Genomic DNA, 24,001 nt, shown 5'->3' with positions numbered 1-24,001 from the left:
TGACAGAAAACGGAGAGAAAGCACCTCACCTTCACCCTCACAAACTACTGACGAAGGACAAACAAGTGACAGTCGTGAGTGCGTGCCAGTCACACACACACACACACACACACACACACACACACACACACACACTTTCCCCACGATATCAACACAAAGGACTCTGTTAAAGGGCAGTTTCACCACCACGCATCCTTACCTCACTCTTCCCTAGGGACACGCTGATCCTGAAGGGCACACTGGACCAGAAATAAACGCGTGGTCGATTCACAAAATGCGCAGCCCTCATTCACACACTCATTCACACCCACATACTCACTCACGCCCTTCCCATGTCATGCCCACCCCTCCCACCTCCCTCCCAACCTGTGCTCCGTATCCTAAGCCTCCCTCCTCCTCCGTGGGCGTGTTTGAGCTTCCTCATGTTGGATTGAGAGATAGATATACGCTCATCTATACAAGGGTGTGCATTTCCCTGCCCAACACGCACACACACGCACGCACACACGCAAAGTTCACGTCTCAGATGTTTATTATTTTATATTTTTGTATATGGTCGAAGATGGTCCGTACTAGTAACTTATATAAATATATATATTAATAAGAACCATCGATTCTTCTCTCAGGTCTCTTGTATTATTATTATTATCATTATTTTTTTATCATTATTTTTCCTCGGTGGTCCGTTATTCCTTGTCACGCACACACACACACACACACACACACACACACACACACACACACACACACACACACACACACACACACACACACACACACACACACACACACACACACACACACACACACACACACACTGTATTTTTATTTTTAACCGTACAAACATGAACAAATGTATCACAGTTTCAATAGAAGACAAAAACGTAGTACACTTATTATCAAGGGAAAGCGGACCAATGGTAGTGCAGTCTTGCCCTCCGCCCTCCAAACCACACCACAAATTGTACAGTGTATAGAATAATTTGTATTTTATTGTAGAAAACCTCTTTTCTAGCATAAAAATGACTGTAAAGAAAAAAATCTCAAATAAAAGTGAATTCAGAAATGCGTTTATTTTATTATTATTAGCAAGTCTTGGGATCGAAGAGAGAGAGAGAGAGAGAGAGAGAGAGAGAGAGAGAGAGAGAGAGAGATTTAATAAGCAACATGGAAGTACGTAATCATTCTATTTGAGATCAATCTGTGTTAAATAATTAGTATACCAAGAACAATTAACTTATACCAAGAACAATCAAGCTTCAGGCAACCTTTCACATGATACTTATACAATTAATTTTTCCTTTATCTTTATGAACATGTATGTATCTGCATTTGTATATGATGTGGTCCGGCCACTGTTCATCCCAATGACAGCTTCTCACCTCTCACACAAATCTGCCGAAGTAGAAAAAACACTGTATAATCATTTGCATGTATAATTTGCTGTCTTAATCCTCGTGACACGGCATGCCTCAACTACCAAAAGTCTTTTCATGTCACATTATACGGTAGACTGCCTTGTAACATGAACATAAGACGGAAAATAAACAGCAGAACCAGGGTTTTTCTATGCATTATACGTACAGTACTTTCAATGCGTGCCCGGTAATGTTTTGGGTCAATTTGGGTGTAAGGGGGATAAGGACAGCAGTGGACCAATAGCGCGTCGGCTTTGCTTTTGTTACTTCATGCCGCCTTCTCCCATCCTACCTTCGTGGTCTCATATCATACAAGATTGATCTTATAATCTTGTTCGAGAGGATAAGGTGGATTGCAATAGTTGATTTTATATAGTTCTTGATTACAAAATAAGTGAAAGATTAACGATCGAAGCATGCAATTGGTCAAATTTACAAAATAAGTAGCACCAAATTCATGTTTAGCAGTGGTTGTATGTCTCACTTAAGGGAGCTCTGTTTTATTGTAGTAACATGCAAATCAAATCATACTTTTCTTTAGTTTTCAATACAAACAGATAGATATTTCCTTATTCTCTAGCAGATTGAAAAAAAAAAAAACCCACAGCAGAATTGTTTGGCTCGGTGCTCAAGAAACAACTGTCGCTCACAGAGACGCTTGCAGCAGCCTTCACTACTCGTTGCTTGAAGTTTATGCTAGTTAGAGTGAATAGCTTTTCTCCCAGTAGGCCTCTTGATGTCAACTGAATAAAGAAAATCATAAAAGGCAGATTATTTCTTTAGATCGAAGAAGAGAGACAGGGAGACACAATGGTTATTCTTGTTTGATGGTTTTTACATTAAAGAGAAACAGGGCCTAGTTAAGATATTCAGGACCAAAATGTCATCTAATAGTGAATGTGATCCCAAAAATTGTACTTTAACGGTGTGTTAAAAGTGGGAAACCAGCAGAATTTACATTATTTTATACTTAATCATACTATTACTATTACTACGATATAAGTAAAGAAAAATATCAATACTACTATAAAAAATTATTTTCAAATAATAGGCTTGGTTACATTAATGTCCACCGTTGCTAAGCTGACCCAGGCAGCGCAGCAGCGCCATCTGGCACCAACACGCCAGTTCTTCCAGTTCGTGGTACAGGTAGGAGATGGACGAGTGAACGCCAAACCTTCACTATTTCTAAAAGCCTTTAGTTGAATTGATTCTGAATTTTGAGAGTATTTTTAAGGTTTTAGTGACATATTGATAATAAGAAAGCTCTAGTTGAAGAGATTTGGGATTTTAAAAAGTATTTTCACGTCTCCACAGCATCTTATTACTGGACAAAAACCACTGAACAGAACCACAGAGGCACGACTACGTAATCAAGGTGAGTGCAACAATGACACAACCCTTACCATGTCTCACTGTTTATTTAAAGCGAGTCACAGCCAGCCCTTATCATATCTCAGTGTTTATTTACGGCGAGTCACAGCCAAATGATAACTCCGGAAAATATCATTAAAATGCCTTTCGTGCCTTTTTTAAAAGTCTGGGCGAGGAGATTAAACTTTATTATTCGTTATTTGGGTATTTTCTATGTTATTCATTTGTCACTTAGCTTTTTTTCTGTTGATATCTAGCTTAATTATTAATACATAATGGTTGAGGTGGTGGCCAGCCTGTCCCTATTTATCTACATAACCTGCCTTCTCTCACTATTATAGGCCTGTCTTACCTCAGTATTCAACCGCATCACTAAACTTTCATATCAGCTGTTCAGACACAGCCGCCATTCCCAGATTTAAGTTTAGTGAAGCTTTTAGATGAGGTAGAGGGAAGGGGTCGACCCGCCCACAGACCCCACTGCCTTCCTGGATAACACTTGCATCAATCATTTCCAGTCTTATCTCTCACTATTATACGTCTATCTTGCAACATGATACCGCGTTACTAAGCTTTCATATCAGCTATTGAAATTCTTCCACTATGGGCAGGTGACGTTTGGTGAAGGTTTAAGTGAGATACAAGGTGGGGGGGGGGTCGATCCCTCGACGGCGCGGCCGCCATCTTGGATATGTCTACCCCAGCCTGCTCAGAATCCAGGACTTTTTACTTTAATCATTGGACAGTTTATTTGGGTTACATAATAAGATTTGATGTTTTCTACAAGTATTTCATTGTGTTTGAAGTATTTTCATGCGCGTGTGGGGCAGCATGTTGTTATTGGCGCTATTTTTGTGTTAAATATAAATGTTTTGGCCGCCAAATTTTTAGGAGCGTCCAGGAAAAAAAATTGTTTGAGCCAATATCAAATTCTTATCATTTTGAAAAAATAGTTGATGTGTTTTAAAGTGTTTCGCTTTCCTGGCCAGTGGAATTAGTAGAGTAGATTTTTTTTAACGGTGTTAATGTTCCAATAATAGTTTTGCTGGTACCCTGCAAATTATTTATTTCTGGCTCTAACTCATTCCAAAGTAATGGAAAAGACTATTCATATTTTTTAAAATTGCGTTTCGTTCCTTTGAAGAGTGAATGGGCGGACATTTCTAATTTTCTAAAGGAGGTCAAGGTTCCAACAATTTATTTATAATTCTTTTGAAAATTTTCAGTATTACTGAAGTTCAGACCAACTTTATATTATTGGTGTTCGTTATAGTATGTGCCAAGTCTAAATATGTAAAGCATTCTGGTCTGACAGTGTTTTTTCGAGGGGCCATTTTTCAAATGACTTACATAACGTAAAATAGCTCGGGAGCCACTGGGCCGTGACGTCATCAGCCCGGCAACCAGGCTTGGCTGTGACATCACTATGGCGGGCACTTTCCAGCTCCCTTGCCTTCCTGGCTCTCTCAGTCCATAATTATGTAACATGATGTACAGTGTTATACCATGTATTTTCAGGTGTGTGTGTGTGTGTGTGTGTGTGTGTGTGTGTGTGTGTGTGTGTGTGTGTGTGTGTGTTTTATACTGTTGTATTGCCTCTTTTCACCCTTATCTCGAATGAAATATGTATTTTCAAGGTATTTCGAGGTTTTTTTCAGGCATGCAGTGTGTGTGTGTGTGTGATGAGTGGGGGACAAGGCACGCACTGGATCCACCATTCGTCTGCTTTCCTTCATTCTGAAACCCTTCTGTCACGATTATCAAGGCTCTTTTTATCGCTTGGTGGCAGATTAACAATATTTCTACATACGAAAGGCATTAATCTAAGTTATACGTGGTTTTAAGTGTATTTATTTATTTATTTGTTTATTTAATTCTATTTATTTTTTACGTGAGCTCGAACAAAAACAAAAATACCTAAGCTAGGATGACGTGAGGGGAGCGTAAGAGAGGAAGAAGACAAGGAGAGCGGAAAAAAAAGTGCTTGGGAGATAGAATGCTACCAAATTAAAGTAAGAATGAAAGAGTTGTAAAGTAACTTTTGTTGTTTTATATACGTGTTACGAAGAGACTTTTAATGCCACATATAAGGTAAACGGCTTTGAGACATGGACAAAAGACGGAAAATAAGGAGCGGCACCAGGGCGTTTCTATGTATTTTCAATGCGAAGACTATAAAATAAAAATGAAAAAAAAAAATAGCGCGTTGGCTTCATTTCTGTGACGTCATGCCGACACCTCCCATTCCACCTCCATGGGCCGAACACTAATAACAGTGATAGATATGATAATACTAATAAAAATAATGATAATAATAACAATAGTGATAATAATAATGATTTTACATGTTCTATGAGCGAAATAACTTAAGCCTCGGAATGCGCATGTGCAGAAGGCCAACTCGACAGTGTTTTCGCAGCCCAAGTATCTCGCAGGGAAGGTCGAGTGAGTGTACCACGTAAACAGATGTCTGTGGAGGAGGAGACTTGCTGAGGAGGTTCATGGTAAATATTGCAACATTCTATCGACTTGACCATAATTCGGGCATTGATAATCAGGAGCAGGGGTAGAAGCTTGCATGGAGAAGGTTGACTTGTAACATGAAGGCACATAACTCGAAGAATAAGAGAAAGGTTGGTGAAATAATAAAGGGAAGGAGATTGTCTAGACTGACAGTCAAGGAAAACGCAGGTAAACAAATAGACAGGTGTGTGCATTGCCTTGTCTTGGTTTTGTGTACGTGTTAAGGTGACTGACTCCTTGGCTGAAGGCATGAAGAGGTGGTGGAATGTCCGGGCAGGCAAATATTGATGTCCTCAGGTAAATGCTAGTGTTTGTTAAAGTGGCCGGTGTTAAACTGCATGCAAAGTAATTAAGTAACCTGTTTTAGCTTCAAGTAATGTTATGTCCTTAATCTCTAGGTTTTAATTTCTTGTCTATTTCATGTTGGTAAACAAAAATATAATTTCTGACATTTCAATGGGGTTTAGATTAATCTGCTAATTGTTTCCTTACAATATCAAATCTTTTCAATCTCCCATCAGGAACTGCTGATTTATGATAAAAATGATCAATGGAATGATACAAACTCTTAAATTGACTGGAATTTTTTTTTGTGTGTGTTCACAGATAACATGCACATGATAGACCTAATTTGAGTGGATTTAGCTTAATCTGACTAAATGTAAATATAACCAAACCTAACTTATTAGCATTGGCATGCAGAGATCAGTCACTGCAGTGCAACATGCATATACATATTTTTAGTGCATAGATATATTTTCTAGGGCTTTTCAAGTATCACCTACTTTATCTTTCCTAAATTTTCTTGTTAGCTCTGCTTATTCGTCTTACATTTACTGATGTACTGGTAAGTTTATAACAAGTTATTAAGTGTAAAGTGCTTTTTATAGCTCTGCTTGACTAGACAAACAAGTACAAGTATATACTGTGAATTGCAGAACCCCTAATCCTTCGGCATATTTTGTATGGCATTATCTACATTTACTAACTTCCTTGGTGTTACAGTCAGTCGAGTGCCCAGTACCTCAGGGTACCACGTTGCCAGTGATTGAGATGTCAGGTGAATCAGCTTTGGAAGATGATGATTGGGTGGGTACTGTCATTTGCTTGGTGGTTTGGGGATGCTGAAGATTTTCATTGCTGGTTGTCACATGAGCCACTGTTGTTTGGTGCTTCACTGTGAATTGTATATTTTTGAGATGTAATAGAAAATAAGATTAGTATATGAAAGAGCACTGGATTATTGGTAATGCTTCTGTGTGTTGTCCTGAATCTCTCTTCCATTTCCTTCATCACCTCAGTAAGGACTCGTCCACATTCATTTCTGAAGTAAGGTTTTCTTTCTTTCTTTCTTTTTTTTCCTCTCTTTTTACTGAAAGTTTTATTTAGTGCAATTTTTCTGCACAAGTTTTAACCCTTTTACTGTGATAAGGATCAATTAAAACCATTTAAAGTATTTCATAAAATTTTTATAAGCATTGACAGGAAAGAAGAGTATTGTTTAATAAAAGTAAATAGCTTTTGAAATTTTAACTCCGTTTATAGATTAGAGATGGCTACAGAACAAGTAAAGAAGTTTCAGAATGATTAACAATCTAGGAAAGCAATACCAAATAGCAGTCAGAAGGGTTAAATAATTAGTTTTTGTCTTGTGTGTGGTCTTTTTTTCACAAAGATCTAGTACAACTCTATATCTCTCACTACACCTAAACACTATTGCACTTTTTGATTGCGCATCATAATTTCTCTTGAAAAGAAAACTTGTGCTTTATAGCTTGATGTGAAACAAAACATGGGAAAAGAAGCAGTCTCGTATCCACTTTGATAAAATTGGTTCACAGAATTGCTGTGTAGCACATGCTGCTGGTCTAGCACTGTTGCCACTCAGTAACTAGTTCTATTATCTATATTTGAACTTGCCTTATGTATAAGCTCATTTATTTAATTTCTTTCTAAAAACTCCACATAAGAAAATTGACCAATTGATGTGCTTGGGAATTTTTTTGTGTGTTAACAGGAGAAACATGGCGGGGTCAACAGTGGAGAGCAGAGGGAGGGAAACAAGTCGGGGCCTGGAGGAAGCCTGGACAAGCTCACAAGGGAAGAGTTGGTCACCAAGTGCCGGCAACTCCTGACATTGGCACAGAAGGCCAAGGCTGCCAAAGATGGTAATAGATTATGTAATGCTGTTGCTTTCTGTTTTTATGTGGAAAAAAATTAGTAACTCTTAGATAGTGAGGTATTGAATGGTATGTGATTGGATGTGATACTCTGTAGCATTTGTGAGCTTGAGCAGAAGTTAGAAGAAAAGAGAGAGGAGCAGATATATGTGTTTGAGTATTTCTATGCATTCCTGTTGTCTGTTAATCTCCTGTAATGAATTTATTTTATTTCATATGAAAAGAATATATAAGTAATTGAAATTTATTGAATTACATAATTGGATATAGATATATTTTTATATGTAAGAGGGGAGACCTGGCCAAGGGCACCGAAAATAAAAAAAAGAGGCCCTCAGTTGCCAGTCCCCTTACAGGTTTGAATCAACCGTGTGTAATTACTGTTTATTTTCCATAGAATGCAGTTTGTACCATGAACACCTGACAGTATATAATAATAATTTGTTATTTCATCTTATATCAGTTTGCTGTGTGCATTTTTCATTCACTAGTTGATAGTTGACATGCTGTTGACAGAATGTATGGCTGAGCTGAGGCGTGTGAAGCCGGTGGCCGAGCGGTGTGAGGCGGCGGAGGTACGAGCACAGCAGGCGGAGTCTCAGGCTGAGGCACTGCAGGAAATGGTGGCCAACCTGACAGAGGGCAAGGTGGCTCTTACCACTAAGGTAGGTGTACTTCTTCAGGCAGAGATTATTAATAGTGTATGAAACTATTTGATTTTCCTTTTTTATTCAATCACCAGTGACTAAATGACTCAGCTGGAATATTACTGCACTTGCTTTCAGCATACAGGACCTGATTGTCATGTATCTAACAACTCAACATTATAGATGAGGATTTGCTTTTATCTTTTTCCCAAACAGATTGAGAGTTTGCAGCGACAGTTCAAACTGGCCTCCAGTGAAGTTGACTCCTTGCAAGCAGTAGAGAGTGAATTGTTGAAAGAGAGAAGTCAGCTGCAAACCAGAAAAACTGAACTTGGAGAGGAGCTAAAGAAGAATATTGTCAAAATGAAAGAACTTGAAACCTCTGTTAGAAAAGCAGATTTGTTGGAAAGAACATGGAAACAAGAAAAGCAGAATCTGGAGGTTAGTAATGAGTTATTATGAATTAGGCTTTTATATCTAGTTCATGCTCAACCATAGTGTAGCTTTATGGTGATGTCAATTGATACAATGTAATGAATTTAAAAAATAGGTTTTGGTACATGCATTGACAATAATAATTATTCCATTTTTTGTGAACAGGAGAAATTAGAAAACTTTCAGGCACAGATTGGACAAATTGATGTTCTGAAGGCTAAGTGTAAAAAACTTTTGGGTGAAAAGAATTCACTTGAGGAGGAAGTTCAGAAGCAGCAGAATCAGGTGGCCAAGTACTCAAAGTTGCAGGGTGAAGTGACTGCTCTAAGGGAAGAGAAGAAAGCAACAGACATTGTGCTGCAAAGTACCAAGAAGGAAAAACAAGACCTAGAAGAAAAACTGAAAAGCCTCGAGTGTGAAGTGTCACATATAAAGAAAGTGAAGGAAGGAGAAGATGAAAGTGAACATGCAAGTGATAAGAAGATTAAGGATTTGGAGGAAAAGATAATGTTGCAGAAAAAATCTCTTGAGGAAAGTGAAAATTGTATTTCAGAACTACAAGAAAATTTGCAGAGACTAGGGGAAGAAAAAATCCAACTAGAGAACAATATGAACCAGAGAGAACAGGAGGAAGAAAAGGAAACTGAAAGTCTGAGGCAAGAGCTAAGCACTGAGAAAAAGAACAACCAAAAACTGATACAGCAAATAAAGGGACTAGAAGCACAGGAAGATACAAGAGCAAGTTCTGCCTTAGAAATGGAAAATCTACAGCAAAGTCTCAAGAAAATGAAGGATCAGTTGAACGAGAAAGATTCAGAATTGGTTATGTTGAGAGAAGAAAAGTTAAGTTTAGAACATCTTAGAGAGGAAGTTAAAGATATCAGAGCAAGAGAGGAATTGCTACAACAGAAGAAAAGAGAAGTAGAAAATGAGCTTGAGTTGTCAGCTAAAAGCTTAGATGAAGTCAAGGAAGAATTAAACATTACAAAAAATGAGAAGACTAATCTAAATGAAAAATTAAAAGAAAATGAGACTGAGAAAATGAGCCTGACTGAAGACATGATGATGATCAGAAATGAGTGTAGTGATCTTCAGCAGTGTAGAACACTATCTGAAGAATTAACTGCAAAAGTCAGTCAACTCAGTACTAATTTACAGCAATCTAGTGAAGAAAATTCAAAATTACATGAAGTCAATGAACACTTTCAACAAACAATATCTCAGTTACAGAAAAACATAGAAACTTTAGAGGTGGAAAAGATCCAATTAAAAAGTGTTCTTTCTGAGGCTGTGTGTGAATCTGAAAAGAACATAGATGGTGCCAAGGAGGAACAGCATAAGGCTGACCAATTGGCTGCACACATAAAGGAAATGGAGATAGAAAATGAAGAATTAAAAATCAAAGTTGAAAAACTTATTACTGAGACTGATAACTTGAAACAAACATTGAAGAAGCTCCAAGACTGTGGAGGATTGCTAGTCAGGGAATGTTGTGAGACCTATCCCTTGTTGAGCCAGAATATTTTGCTTCTTGATCAGGAGGGAATTGATGTTACAGATCAGATGGAAGGTGTAAAAAAGCTTATAGAATCTGTTAAGAAAGCAAAAGAAGCTTCACAATATGCCGATAATGTCAAAAACTTGAAACAAGCTTTGAATCGGCTCTATCATCTCTGCACTAGTTTGCTAAGTGTAAGAGATTCAGCCACCTGTGAAGCCACATCTTCAAGCTTGAAGGAATTAATGGACTGTCTTCTGGGCCAGCACAAAATCATGACATTGGTCTGGGATGTAGAAAATAATCAGCTTGAAGAAGACTGCACTCAGGCAGCCTCAGCATTCAGTAAACTCTGTGTGCAGTTAGGGATGGACACTGAAAAATTGGAACAAGTGAGTGCAGCATTGGAGAAATCAAAGGAAGAGCTGCAGCACAAGGAGGCCATAGCACAAAACGAATACCAAGCTCTAAGTACAAAATATGAAGAAATGATACAAGAGAATCTGAAGCAGGTGGAGCATCTACATGAAACTATTGCAGAGTATGAGAAGGGTAAATGTGAATTTGTTGCCTCATTGCAAGAGGCACAAGCAAAATCTGATGAATACAAGGAAAAAATATCCAGTTTGGAGGCTGAGTTGCAGGTTTTGAAGATTAAGGAAGTTGAGCTGTTAAGCCAGATAGATGAAAATAAAGAAAAGGGAAAAGCTGTCAGTGATATAAGTTTAAAGCTAAGCTCTCTTGAGGTGGAGAAAGAAACTCTGAAGTGTAAGTGGGATGAGTGTGTTGCAGAAAATGTTAACCTGAAACACTCACTCACTAAACAGGAGGAGGATTTGCAATGTTTATGTCAAGAAAAGCAAAATCTTGAGTCTACCATTAGCAATCAAGGAAAGGAAATAGAGGATTTGAAAGCAACTCTGAAAAATTTGAATGAACAGACCATTAAAAGTCAGGAAAATCTAAGCTCAGAGAAAACAGACTTGGAAAAGCAAGTTTATAGAATCTCAGAGGAAAGACTTGCACTAGAAAAAGATTTTGATGCTTTAACCACAAATAAGAAATTATCAGAAGAAAACCTAATGAAAGAGAAGAAGATATTGGAAGAAAGGATAGAAATGCTAAATCAAGAACAAGAGAGTACAATAAAGGCATCAGAAACCTTGAGAGATGAAAATAATACTCTGCAAGGAAAGGTAGAAGAACTTGGAACTCAAGTGGAAAACTTGCAAAAAGAAGTTAGCCATTTACAGGAAGAAATGCAGAAAACTGAGGAGAAAATTGAGGTAACATAAAAAATAATGTAAATTTTGTGACATTTTTATTTTTGTGAAAAAAAGGAAAAAAAATGTACGCGTAGGTGAGTTATGGATAATTGTAATGATTCACACAGGTTGTGAGCTCTGAAAAGGATTCTTGTGAGAAGGCACTGAAGGAAGCAGAGAATCAGAAGCAGCAGCTGGACACCTCCTTGAAGGCCTCAGTCCATCGGTGTGAGGAGCTCCTGGAGGAACTGAACCAGATGAACAAGGCTCTGAGGGAACGAGGGGAAAAGATATCCCGGCTAGAGGCTGCTTACCAGGAGAAAAATGGAGAGCTGGAGACTACTGCTGCTCTCTTGAAGGAGCTACAAAGCAAGGTCAGGAAAAAACAACTCTGTGTGTGTTTGTGTGATCCATCAAAGGCATTGATTGTTTTTTGTACATAGCTATTTGAAGAGCACTTATCCAGAAAATATAAAGACAGAATAGGAATGTCATTCTTTGGGCAAGACTTCAAACATCCTTTTAAGACTTGCATTTTTTTGTTTAGAAGTGAATTATATTGGGCATATATGGAAACTTGAAGATTTAGATTTTATGATATTAAGTGGTGAAAGTGTTTTCTCATTTTTCGTTTTTTACATTCATTTATATGCAGTATATTTTCTTTTCAGATGATGAGTAGTGAGGCTGAGCTTGCAAGTAAACAGGAGCAACTTGAAACTATCACTGAGCAATTGCAGTCAATTGGCCCAAGCACTGCTTCCCCACAGCCTCCAGACACCAGTGCTCACCAGGTCACCAAGCTGGAGGAAAAAATCAGAGAGCTAGAACTGGAGAGAAATAACTTGAAGAAGGTACTAACTATGAAGTTTATGATAAATTTTCTTTTAGATATATTAAACTTTTGATCTTTTGTTTGAAATTCGAATAGAGATGCTATGAACTTGATATATTATGATTTATAATGCTGATTATTGTATTATGTATGACACTGGTAAGGTGAAATATTGGTTGATGTGTTACCCTGGCAGGCAGTACGGCTCCTGGAGAGTGAGGGCTCAGCAGGACGAGGAGAAGGAGGAGGAGGACAGGATGCACAGAGTGAGGTCCTGAGCACCAGCACCATTAGCCGGGCAGACGACTCCCAGCGCATGAAGGAGCTTGAGGACACCTTTGAGGAACGATACATGAGGGTAACACTGCCAGTTCTCTCACCTCTCACTTATTCTTTTGAACTAATTTTGGGAGATGCCTTTTTCAGAGAAACTAAAGTTATTGTTTTCATATTATTATATCCATCCTCCTTTAAAGTTCTTGATAAGCTCTACAATTGTGTATGATCACATTCATGATACATTTTTTCAACCTTTTCTGGAAGTACACGTTATAAATCTGTAGTTTGACATCATTCGGAAACCTTTCTATAATGGTAATGTTAAGGAGATATTAACACAGTTTGTCTTAATTTCTCAGCTGAAGAGTGTAGCCATCAAACTCAAGAAGCGTGTCGCTGAGTTGACGTCACAGCTTAATGCCTCTGAGGAAGCTCGCAACAAGGCAGCTGCTGAGAGGCAGGAGGCTGGTACTAAGGAAAGCATGAAAGCTGCCTCCAAAACCATACAGGTAAAATGAATGAATCAAAGTTATTTAAGTTCTCTTACAACTTGAAGAGTAATTGCAGTAATTGATAGTTCAAAATTTAATGTTATAAATGAATGAATGAAATGTTAGTTTATTTTTCTTACTTTCATGGGAATGACTTTATTAGTAATTGACATGAAGGCCAAAAATGAATACCGGAGTGGAAATGAGACATTTGGTGGTGGTTATAATAATGATTCAATTGGCAGGCATTGCAATGCGAGATTGACAGACTGCAAGATGAAATCGACAGTAAGAAGAAAGAGATGAAGGAACAAGGTAAACAACTTTGTGCTGCAGCTGAACAGTTGTCAAATGTCCGGTCTGAACTGGCAGCACGACAGGAGGAGAATGTTGTCCTGACAAGAACTGTCAAGGTATTTTGAGGTCCATTATGAAAGAAGTTGTTTTGTTGCATACTGAATGTTAAGAATTTGCTTGTGTGTGTATGTATTCCAAGATGAAAAGTGTGTTCTTGTGAAGCACACTTCATTATCAGATGAAGACCTGTGAACACAGTAAAATGAGGTACGTGAATTCCTGATAAATCAAGAATGTTGTGTTTCAGAACCTTGAAGAAACCATCTCAAGCCAGGAGGATGCGGCCACCAGCCTACAGGGACAGGTCGCTGCACTAGAGAAACGACTGGTGGCAGAGGTAGAAAAGCAGCAAGTACTGGAAGAACGGCGGAAGAAAATGGAGGAAAGAATGGAAGAGGAAAAGCAAAGAGCATCCAACTTTGTGAAGCAACTGGAGGAGGCCAAGCAGGTTAGTGTGTGAAAGACAGGAGGCACAGATGTTCAAAGGGAAGATTCATCACTTTGTAAGATGAGGTAATGAGATGTGCTACTAAGTATTAGGTTCAGACTTGATGACTTGTTTTATCATATGTTTATTTTAAATAATATACAGTATCTCCTCTTACTGATTGATGAGAGGACTTCCTATTTAGAAACCTAAAAATTTTCTCTAGCTGAAAATTCTAATTCTTTTTAATTTGATTTTCTTCGGTTATCCAGGATGTCAAAACAAAAGCTCTGTTGGATTTAGAGATGCGAGACTATGAGCTGACAGTGGAGGAGCTGAATAGTCAGTTGGCAGAGAAAAATTCACACATCACAAGCTTGGAATCTGAAGTAGAGCGAGAAAAGGAACGGTGCAGCAGCCTTCAGGAGCAGCTGGCTCACCTCACCACACAGGAGGCCACAGAGAGAGAGAGAGCAGAGAAGATGAAGGTGAGCCTATAGGAAAAAAGGTACTGTGTTTATTTCATAGGTTGTAGTTCATGGAGGAATTCTACTTTTGAAGTAGTATTTATAGTTTCTGACCCTTGGACCTTAAGTTGGATGATAAATACATTATTGTTTATCTTCCTAAGAAACTGTTAATGGAGCAAAAAACGGAGTTACTTGAGCTGCGTCAAGTTCAGGAGAAGGAAAGCTCAGCCCGGCAGCTGGATCGCTCATCCATGGAACGGCTGACTCAGGTGTGGCTCTAATTAAGTTTTATTTTGTTATTACTTGATATGTTTCTTTACATTATCAAAGCATTTCTAATACAGCATATAGTTTAGGTAAAGAGCTTTGACTTTTTGACTCATCACTCAGTAGAGGAGAGCAGTGTTGGAATGACAATGATTGGGATATGATTTTAACAGAGTGAGGTGTTTTCATCTCATTCTCCAGTAAACAAGTCATACTTATGTTGGTTTAGCAGTGTGGGCAGGTGCTGGTACTGAAGGTCCAGTGTGTTCTCTGTGTTGTATTTTGTCATCTTAATGTTGCTACATTCTACTTTGTAATTTTCAGGAGGTAGAGAAACAAAAACTTATGGTTGCAGAAATTAGTAACGAAAAAACTAAATACGAAGACTTATTGAGGCACACAAAGTCAACTATGGAAAGACAGGTAAGTGGCTTTAGCCATACATGTTAATTGTTTTTTCAGTTATAAGCTGCCATTAGTGTTGTTTCCTGATATTAAAAGCATCATCTTGTTACAGATAGAAGTACTGGAAGAACAAGTGTCCCACCACAGGGAGGAGGCTCAACAGCTCATGGCTGAGAGAGATTCCTTACACAATGAATTTGAAAGTAATGTTGGCATCTGTGCAGTTTATTATTTATGAAGTCTATAATATTACATGTGTATGTATGTTAATTTCTTGATTTTGATTAGTCTTTTAAATTTTGTTTTATTTTAGTGTAACTGTAGATTGGTTTTTCCTTTGTGGTGCTTGTATTTAGGTTACAAAGTGAGAGCTGCAAGTGTGCTGAGACAAAAGAAGCGTCCATCAGAAGTCAGTGTGGAGGACCTGCAGTCAGAGAAAGACCAGCTTCAGTCTGAGTGTGCTGCTGCTCAGCTCAAACTGCAGCAGTTACAGTGAGTCATTATTTAGAGATTAACAGGTTGACAAAATATTTAGAGATTTTTTATTATATATCTTTTTATGTTATATATACATACATGATTACAAAATTTAAGAGGCGAGAATTAAAAAAGCATGATTAATCATTTACAAAGAATAAAAGTTATGAGCGTGATGAGAAAGAATGTGAATACAAGAAACAGAAAGCTGAAAAGACTTACCTAGGTGGTATGAAGCTGTGAGAAATAAATTATATGAGAAAATGAATTTGACTTATTTTCATAAATATAGTAAGAAATAAGATGCTGATAATGTATTTCCTCTTTGGAATTTTTCAGATCTGACTTTTCTGCTATGAAGGCTGAGAACAGCTTCCTACAGTCTGAAAAAGAGGGAATATCCAGACAGGTTGTTTCACTGTCAGAGGACTTGACCAGGAAAGAGAAATTTTACCAGCAGAAAATGTCAAATCTTGAAAGTAAGATGGAAGCTGAGATTAAGGAATACCAGTCAGTCATATCCAACTTGTCTGCCCAGAATGAAACACAGAATATGAATTTTAAGGTTTGTGGATGTCCTACTTAATGGGAAACATAGCCACATGATTTTCTTGGTTTATATTTATATATTCTTCAATTTTTACCATGCATATCTGCAACAGAATTTACTTCTAATATTTATTGTCAGTGTCCAGTGAGGCTTTTATTAAGTTATTTTCTTTATTTTTGACACTTTGTTCATTGACACCACATTCCATGTGCCACAGAAACAGTTTGAAAGTCTAAGGCAGACTCACAGCCGTGAGGTAGAGGAGCTCAGTGCCAAGCTGGAGGAGGTTGAGGAGAAACTATGGAACCAGAAGAACTCTGTTAGTGGATCAGCACCAGTGGTTGGTGCCAGTCTGACCCCTGGTGTCCCACCTGCCCTTCCACAGTCTCTACGGCCTGAGGTGGAGCATGTGGCTAGTGCAACACCCAGTGGTCTGACTCACCGCCGCCAACCCAGCCATGGATATGAGGAGTCCAGGATTGATGTCTCCAACATGGTCAGAGAGGAAGGGGAGGTTTGTTTCAGCTTGCTTGAGCCATGTGGTGAAGCTGTTAGAAAGTGACAACAAAAATATTCTAGGTTCCTTTAAAAACTGGAACAATGTGACAATAATTCATGAATGCTGAGCATCCTTGCTAAGTTGCTAAGAATTGTCAATATTTTAAAATTATGTACATCAGCTCAACTTAACCAGTTCAGCCAGCCCAGCCAGACATTGAGCAGTTATTGCCAATATAACCAAGTCACAAATCTGGAGTTATAAAGTCTGGGATTGCTGTCACGAAGATGGTCTCTGTATGTTTTCTAGTTATCACTATCTATGGTGGTCAGCTACTGCCTTCCTGGACCCCATGATAACTACCACAATAGGGGTATATGGTGACTGATTCTTTCTTGATTGAATGATACTTGTCACAAAGTCAGAATGAGAAATCTAGCCTTGAGTGAAATTCAATGAAGCATTCACTGTATTGTCATTGTGGGCATCATTTGATTGTCTTTGATAAGATAAAGGATTTTAAAATGTAATTCAAGGCTTTATTATGTAATTATGTGTGTGTTTGTTTGTGTGTACATGGGTGCATGTGTCAGGTTAAATTTGGACATTATTTTAACATGGAGGCAGAGTAGTCAGAAAGGAGGAAAAAAGATTGGAAGAGATGACTTATGAAATATGAAGCATACACCAAGCTTTTCATGGCAAGCTTGTGTGGTGAGAAAATATACATTGCTCAAATTTAATATGTAATGGTGGCATGTATTGTTTTAAGAATTTTCTTGGATTCCATAACTGTGATTTTTTCCTTATATGATTATTCTGTAGGGGTCTGAGTGGGTGGAGCCAGTGCAGAGATCTCCGGGCAAAGGTGGGAATTATAGCCCTCCACCTTTAGAGCAGCTGATTAGTTCTCCATTGCCTCCTGCCCCACCACTCCCTCAAGATGACCAACTCAGCATTGCTAGCTGCTACAGATGCAGCCAATAGAGAGCTGACCAGGCTAGAAGCTAAGGTAATAGTGAAGAACAAAGATGTATAACAGTGAGGATGTGGTGGAGAGAAGAAAAAGCTTTATGATGTCATCTTGAGGATGCCCTAAGGCAGTAACCATATATCTAGTTTGAATTTTGGGAAAGACAAAAAAAATGTTCATTTGATATTTCTTTGAGGTGACATATACAAATTTCTGTCCTGTAAATTTCATCTATCATGTTGTGAAACACTGAGTATATTTCAGATAAATGCTGCAGAGATGAGGATCACACAGCTGACCTCTTTGTTGCATGAGTCTGAGGCAGAAAATGCTAAGCTTTCCCAGCTGTCTGATGCCCTCAAAGAAGAAATCAGAAGGTCTGCCAGAAATGAGGATAGAGAAAAACACATGGAAAACATGGAATATATGAAGAATGTTATTCTCAAGGTAATTGTTTTAATCTTTTAGATCTTATTTTCTATCAACACTTTTTTTTTTCAATATAACATTATATATTTAGTGTTGTTTTCATGTTTCATAAAAGTAAATACATAAGTTAATAAATAAACAAAGATTTGAAATGTACTGTGTTTGCCCTCACACAGTTTTTGATGTTGGGTAATGGAGAGGAGAGAAAACACCTGATCCCTGTGTTAAAGACAGTTCTGCAGCTCTCCCCTCAGGAGGCCTCACAGCTGGAACACATCGCTGCAGGTAAGACTTGTAATTTAGATCTATAAGAATGATGACATTAGGTTCTGGACAGATCTTGTTACTGAACTAGAATTTGGTTATGCCTTATATGTGCTACAGTAACTTTTAACATTTGATTAAAGAATTAATGGAAAGCAGTTAGTACTTTTGCCAATTCAATAATGAACAAAGCATTAACAAACTTCATATACTTTCATTACTAAATTCATTTTTACATATATTATTTCTATTTTACTTTTTTATTTATTTATTTATTTATTTTTTGCAAAATATGAAGAAACACATGTTCTTAATTTCATTATTATATATGTCATGATAGTACATGCATATTGCTGCAATTTCTATCCAAACACTTGTAGTGGTGTGCTCTTATCTTCATTTATACATGATTTATACAGGAGGAGGTAGTAGACACCTACCAAAACAATAACTTACTCCCAGTGAGATCTAATAGCACTAGTTCAGGAGGTGCTGTGAACCTTCCATTAAAGCTAGTTGTGATCTCGTTGAATGTTTCCCTTTGTGTCTCACAACTCAAGGGGGCAGTCACAGCCTACCCTCTAAAGACAGCTCTCCTTCTTCACACAAAACTACATGCACTTACCACACATACACCCTTCACTCCAAATCAAAATTTAAAAGAAAAATGGGACCCAAAATAAACAACGCCTCAGAGTCCCCTCTGGGAGGGACCAAAATGTCCCCAGGTCGGACACCTCTCCTGTTGAAGACCACAAATGCCTTGACACCTCCCTCAACTTTTTCTACATTAACTTCTGCAACATTCGCGGTCTTAGATCTAATTTTCAATCTGTGGAACACCACCTCTCCTCTACTAAACCTCATCTTCTTTTCCTCACCGAAACACAGCTGTCTGAGGCAACTGACAGTAGCCCCTTCTCTGTTCCCTCCTACTTTCTCTATTCTCATTTTCATTCCAAAGCTGGATGTTGCGTCTATGTACGCAACGACTTAACTTGCTCTCGTGCCCACGCTCTTGAGTCTTCCGAATTTTCCACCATCTGGCTACGACTTAACAGTCACTCTCAAACTAAATTCATCTGTGCTGTTTATCTCTCCCTAACTCTTCTGACTATAGTAATTTCTTCGACTACTTAACTTCTAAAGTGGAGCACATTCTGTCCCTCTACCCTTTCGCTGAGATTTCCATTCTTGGAGATTTCAATGTTCACCACCAGCTTTGGCTTTCCTCTCCCTTCACTGACCACCCTGGTGAACTAGCCTTCAACTTTGCTATCCTCCATGACCTAGAGCAACTGGTGCAACACCCTACTCGTATTCCTGACCGTCTTGGAGACACGCCCAACATTCTTGATCTCTTCCTCACCTCTAACCCTTCTGCTTATGCTGTCACCCTTTCATCTCCGTTGGGCTCCTCCGATCACAATCTCATTTCTGTATCTTGTCCTATTTTTCCAATCCTCCGCAGGATCCCCAAAGCGAAGGTGCCTCTGGCGTTTGCCTCTGCCAGTTGGGGGACCTGAGGAGGTATTATGCTGATTTTCCTGGAATGATTATTGCTTCCGTGTCAGAGACCCATCTCTTTGTGCTGAACGCATAACAGAGGTGTTAGTATCTGGCATGGAGGCGTACATTCCTCATTCTTTTCTCAACCTAAACCTTCTAAACCTTGGTTTAACTCAGCCTGTTCTCGTGCTATACATGATAGAGAGGTTGCCCACAAAAGGTACTTGAGCCTTCCATCTCCTGAATCTCATGCACTTTATATCTCTGCCCGGAATCATGCCAAGTCTGTTCTTCAACTTGCCAAACACTCTTTCATAAATAGGAAATGTCAAAATCTTTCAAACTCAAACTCTCCTCGTGACTTCTGGCATCTAGCCAAAAACATCTCAAATAACTTCACTTCTTCATCTTTCCTCCTTTATTTCATCCTGATGGCACCACTGCCATCTCTTCTGTCTCTAAAGCTGAACTCTTTTCTCAAACCTTTGCTCACAACTCCACCTTGGACGATTCTGGGCTTGTCCTCCTCTCCTCCTCCCTCTGACTATTTCATGTCTACAATCAAAATTCTTCGTAATGATGTTTTCCATGCCCTTGCTGGCCTAAACCCTCGGAAGGCTTATGGACCTGATGGGGTCCCTCCTATTGTTCTCAAAAACTGTGCTTCTGTGCTTGCACCTTGCCTGGCCAAACTCTTCCAACTTTGTCTATCGACTTCTACCTTTCCTTCCTGCTGGAAGTTCGCCTACATTCAGCCTGTTCCTAAAAAGGGTGACCGTTCTAACCCCTCAAACTACCGTCCTATAGCTTTAATCTCTTGCTTGTCTAAAGTTTTTGAATCTATCCTGAATAGGAAGATTCTCAAACATCTGTCACTTCACAATCTTCTGTCTGATCGCCAGTATGGCTTCCGTCAAGGTCGCTCTACTGGTGATCTTCTGGCTTTCCTTACTGAGTCTTGGTCATCCTCTTTAGAGATTTCGGTGAAACTTTTGCTGTTGCGTTAGACATATCAAAAGCTTTTGATAGAGTCTGGCATAAAGCTTTGATTTCAAAACTGCCCTCCTACGGCTTCTATCCTTCTCTCTGCAACTTTATCTCAAGTTTCCTTTCCGACCGCTCTATTGCTGCTGTGGTAGACGGCTACTGTTCTTCTCCTAAACCTATTAATAGTGGTGTTCCTCAGGGTTCTGTCCTGTCACCCACTCTCTTTCTATTATTCATTAATGACCTTCTTAACCAAACTTCTTGCCCTATCCACTCCTACGCTGATGATACCACCCTACATCTTTCCACGTTCTTTCAGAGACGTCCAACCCTTCAGGAAATTAACAGATCACGCGGGACGCCACGGAACGCCTGACTTCCGATCTTTCTAAGATTTCCGATTGGGGCAGAGAAAATCTAGTAGTTTTCAATGCCTCAAAACTCAATTCCTCCATCTATCAACTCGACACAACCTTCCAGACAACTATCCCTCTTCTTCAATGACACTCAACTGTCTCCCTCTTCCACAATGAATATCCTCGGTCTGTCCTTTGCTCATAATCTTAACTGGAAACTTCACATCTCATCTCTTGCTAAAACAGCTTCTATGAAATTAGGTGTTCTGAGGCGTCTCCGACAATTTTTCTCGCCCTCCAACTGCTTACTCTGTAGAAGGGCCTTATCCGTCCCTGTATGGAGTACTCTTCGCATGTTTGGGGGTTCCAGTCACACAGCTTTGCTTGATAGGGTGGAATCAAAGCTCTTCGTCTCATCAACTCCCTCCTCTGACTAACTGTCTTCAGTCTCTTTCTCACCGCCAAAATGTTGCATCCCTTTCTATATTTTATCGCTATTTTCATGGTAACTGTTCTACTGATCTTGCTAACTGCATGCCTCCCTCCTCCTGTGGCCACGCTGCACAAGGCTTTCTTCTTCCTCTCATCCCTATTCTGTCCAACTCTCTAATGCAAGAGTTAACCAGTACGCTCAATCATTCATCCCTTTCACTGGTAAACTCTGGAACTCCCTCCCTGCATCTGTATTTCCGAATTCCTACAACTTGTCTTCTTTTAAGAGGGAGGTATCGAGGCATTTGCTCCCCTAATTCTGGCTGACAGTTTTGGCACTTTTTGAACTCTTTGGAGAGCCAGCGCTCAAGTGGGCCTTTTTCTAACTTTCTTTTTTTTGCCCTTGGCTGGCCCTCTTCCCTACGTAAAAAAAAAAAAAAAAAAAAAAAAAAAAAACAGGTAATAATTACCAATGGGAGAGATTTTATTCACGTATCATTACAATGTTGCACAATGTTCTCATGAGGATCTCTGTCATCAATAGGTGAGGAAGGTGATGGTGCAGGGAAAGGAGGATGGGGAAATTATCTTCACCTGTGGTCAAGCCGATAGCTCCTGCTGTCAACCTTCCTGGTCAGTGTGGCGGTGAAAGGAGCAGAGATTGATGAAGTGTGATATTTAGTGAAGATGCAATGACAGGGCAGCATCTGTATTCCCAGTAGTTGGAGTTGTGGTGGCACTGTAAGTTGAAGATGCTCATACATAGTTACATCAGCCAACCTTCCTTCATACCTACTCTGTCCAAGGTGTGAGGTGATGGTACATAACAGTTGATACACAGGTAGCACTGTTACGCTCAGGTTCACAAGTGTTCGTATCTTCAATTCTGTGAGAACTTGTAGTGTACTTGTAGCTTCCCTGTTGATGAAGTGTGTTGAATCCTGCTTAATGTCAGAAGTAGAAACAAACATTCCTGTTGCCTGCAAGCATGTGGGTAATTACTAATTTCTTGTGATGACCTTGAGTTTCTGAGTATTGTAATAGATGAGAGAAGACTGCAAGGTTGAAGCAGAAGTAATAATTAGGAGTCATTCTTAGATTGTCATCTCAGATTATACTCAGCATCTTTTCATGCAGAAACACATTGGTCTTTATGGGTTTTAATTAGATATTTTATGCTCAGCAAGCAGCAAGTTAAATTTTTCTTACAATAGAGGACACACTGCCAACTTCTCCACTCTCCAGGCAGTGATGGGATCCTTAGGTGTGGTTTCTTGGGTGTGGTGCTGGTTTTGCTTCTTGAGACACTGTGTGGTTCTTGTAGCCAAAGGTTAAAAAATGGCTGCTAAATAGGAAGTATTTGCTGCCTTGTAGATTTTGAATTGGCAAGTTTGGGTTGGGATATTTACATAATACTGTACTATATCCTAGCTGCCATCCTTCACTTGGTTAATTATTTATCTGAATGCCATTACTTTGAAAAGGAAGGGGAATCCTATCTTTGCATCCTCTTCTATAAAACTAGTTGATATTCTTAAGATTGTCCATTTTACAGTTGCATTTTTTTTAAAATTACCAGTGTTCAAGTGACACTGAAATGCAATCCATCCCTATATAGAATGTAAAACTTTGAGGCCAAAGAGTTGTGTGTGGAGAGAGAGAGAGAGAGAGAGAGAGAGAGAGTGTGTGTGTAGATATCAACTGTACAAAATATGTGGGGAAAAAATATGTACATTATCATATTGTAGTATTTGCAGCAATTTTATATAATATACTATTTATTAATCAACGTATATTTGCGTGGATTTTTGGTCAGATTTGTGGATTGCCTCATGCAAAGTGCCGCTGAATAGAAACCAATACCTTAGGCCTGTCAGTACACACACACACACACACACGATATCCTTCTCTGTCAGTCGGCAAACAAGGTCGCTAAGGTTGTTACTGATGAGTGAGCGGTTACTGTCTGAAGGCAAAATCTCGACTTTACTATAGGATAGGGGGAATGTTACGTAGCTGGGGTCTGAGCTCTCACCGCGAGGGTTAAAGGTTAAAGCCAGTGATCACGAATCGAGCACGTGACGAGAGTAGTACACACACACACACACACACACACACACACAAAAAAGAACTATTGGTGAGACAGTGATATGTATATGATATATCTGTATGACATGCTTTAGTTTTGGTTACGTAATGTGTAAGAAAATCAGGTTGTATTATGTACATGCGCTTGTTATCTGGAAAATTTCTTTGCACAATAAAGTTTACTATACAAAATGGTGTTTTAATGGGGTAAAATTTGTCTGCGTGGACAGAAGTAATGCAACGGAAGTACCTATAATGAAATAATTAACAATCTTGTCATTATTACGAACTCCGCAGACAGCTAATCGTATCTTATTGAATTAATTAGTTAATGATCATGTACATGAATAGAAAATGGTAAGTGACCGATAGGAAGTATAATACGTAACATTGCATGGCATGTTGAGGTGCGAGTCAGCCCTTTGCCACAAGGCGTACGTTTTGTTACGTAGTAGCTAATGACTATTGTGGTGTGAGTTGCTGCTGTTTGGCAAAGGCCGTGATTACTGTAAAAGGAAGTGTGAATACTCCTATGGAAAGATCGATTGTGTGGATCTTATAACATT

The 24,001-nt window shown here is 38.9% G+C and overlaps 2 protein-coding genes across 2 annotated transcripts in view; both read left to right on the top strand.

Moving 5' to 3' along the window:
- Nucleotides 1–1,066, top strand: part of LOC123519432 (protein patched-like) — a 66,118-nt gene extending 65,052 nt beyond the window's left edge. Inside the window, exon 19 of the mRNA XM_045280725.1 lies at nucleotides 1–1,066. This exon is cut by the window's left edge and continues 844 nt beyond it. The gene's annotated coding sequence lies outside the window, so the exon portion shown is untranslated.
- A 4,128-nt stretch (nucleotides 1,067–5,194) lies between these two features.
- Nucleotides 5,195–23,627, top strand: LOC123519428 (GRIP and coiled-coil domain-containing protein 2-like). The gene is given in 24 exon segments (XM_045280720.1): nucleotides 5,195–5,296; nucleotides 6,321–6,404; nucleotides 7,333–7,483; nucleotides 8,012–8,160; nucleotides 8,359–8,583; nucleotides 8,743–11,361; nucleotides 11,469–11,714; nucleotides 12,012–12,194; nucleotides 12,372–12,533; nucleotides 12,814–12,963; nucleotides 13,191–13,358; nucleotides 13,550–13,750; nucleotides 14,002–14,217; nucleotides 14,361–14,468; nucleotides 14,791–14,889; nucleotides 14,984–15,074; nucleotides 15,228–15,363; nucleotides 15,688–15,913; nucleotides 16,116–16,412; nucleotides 17,223–17,362; nucleotides 17,364–17,409; nucleotides 17,635–17,817; nucleotides 17,976–18,084; nucleotides 21,892–23,627. Coding segments are annotated over 24 exon segments (6,060 nt in total). The 5' UTR covers nucleotides 5,195–5,293; the 3' UTR covers nucleotides 21,960–23,627.
- The last annotated feature ends 374 nt before the right edge of the window (nucleotides 23,628–24,001 follow it).

This window comes from Portunus trituberculatus, chromosome 45 (genome assembly GCF_017591435.1).
Source record: "Portunus trituberculatus isolate SZX2019 chromosome 45, ASM1759143v1, whole genome shotgun sequence".
NCBI classification, from domain to species: Eukaryota; Metazoa; Arthropoda; class Malacostraca; order Decapoda; family Portunidae; genus Portunus; species Portunus trituberculatus.
The sequence above is the reverse complement of the archived record's forward strand: the minus strand, read 5'-3'. Positions and strand labels throughout refer to the sequence as shown.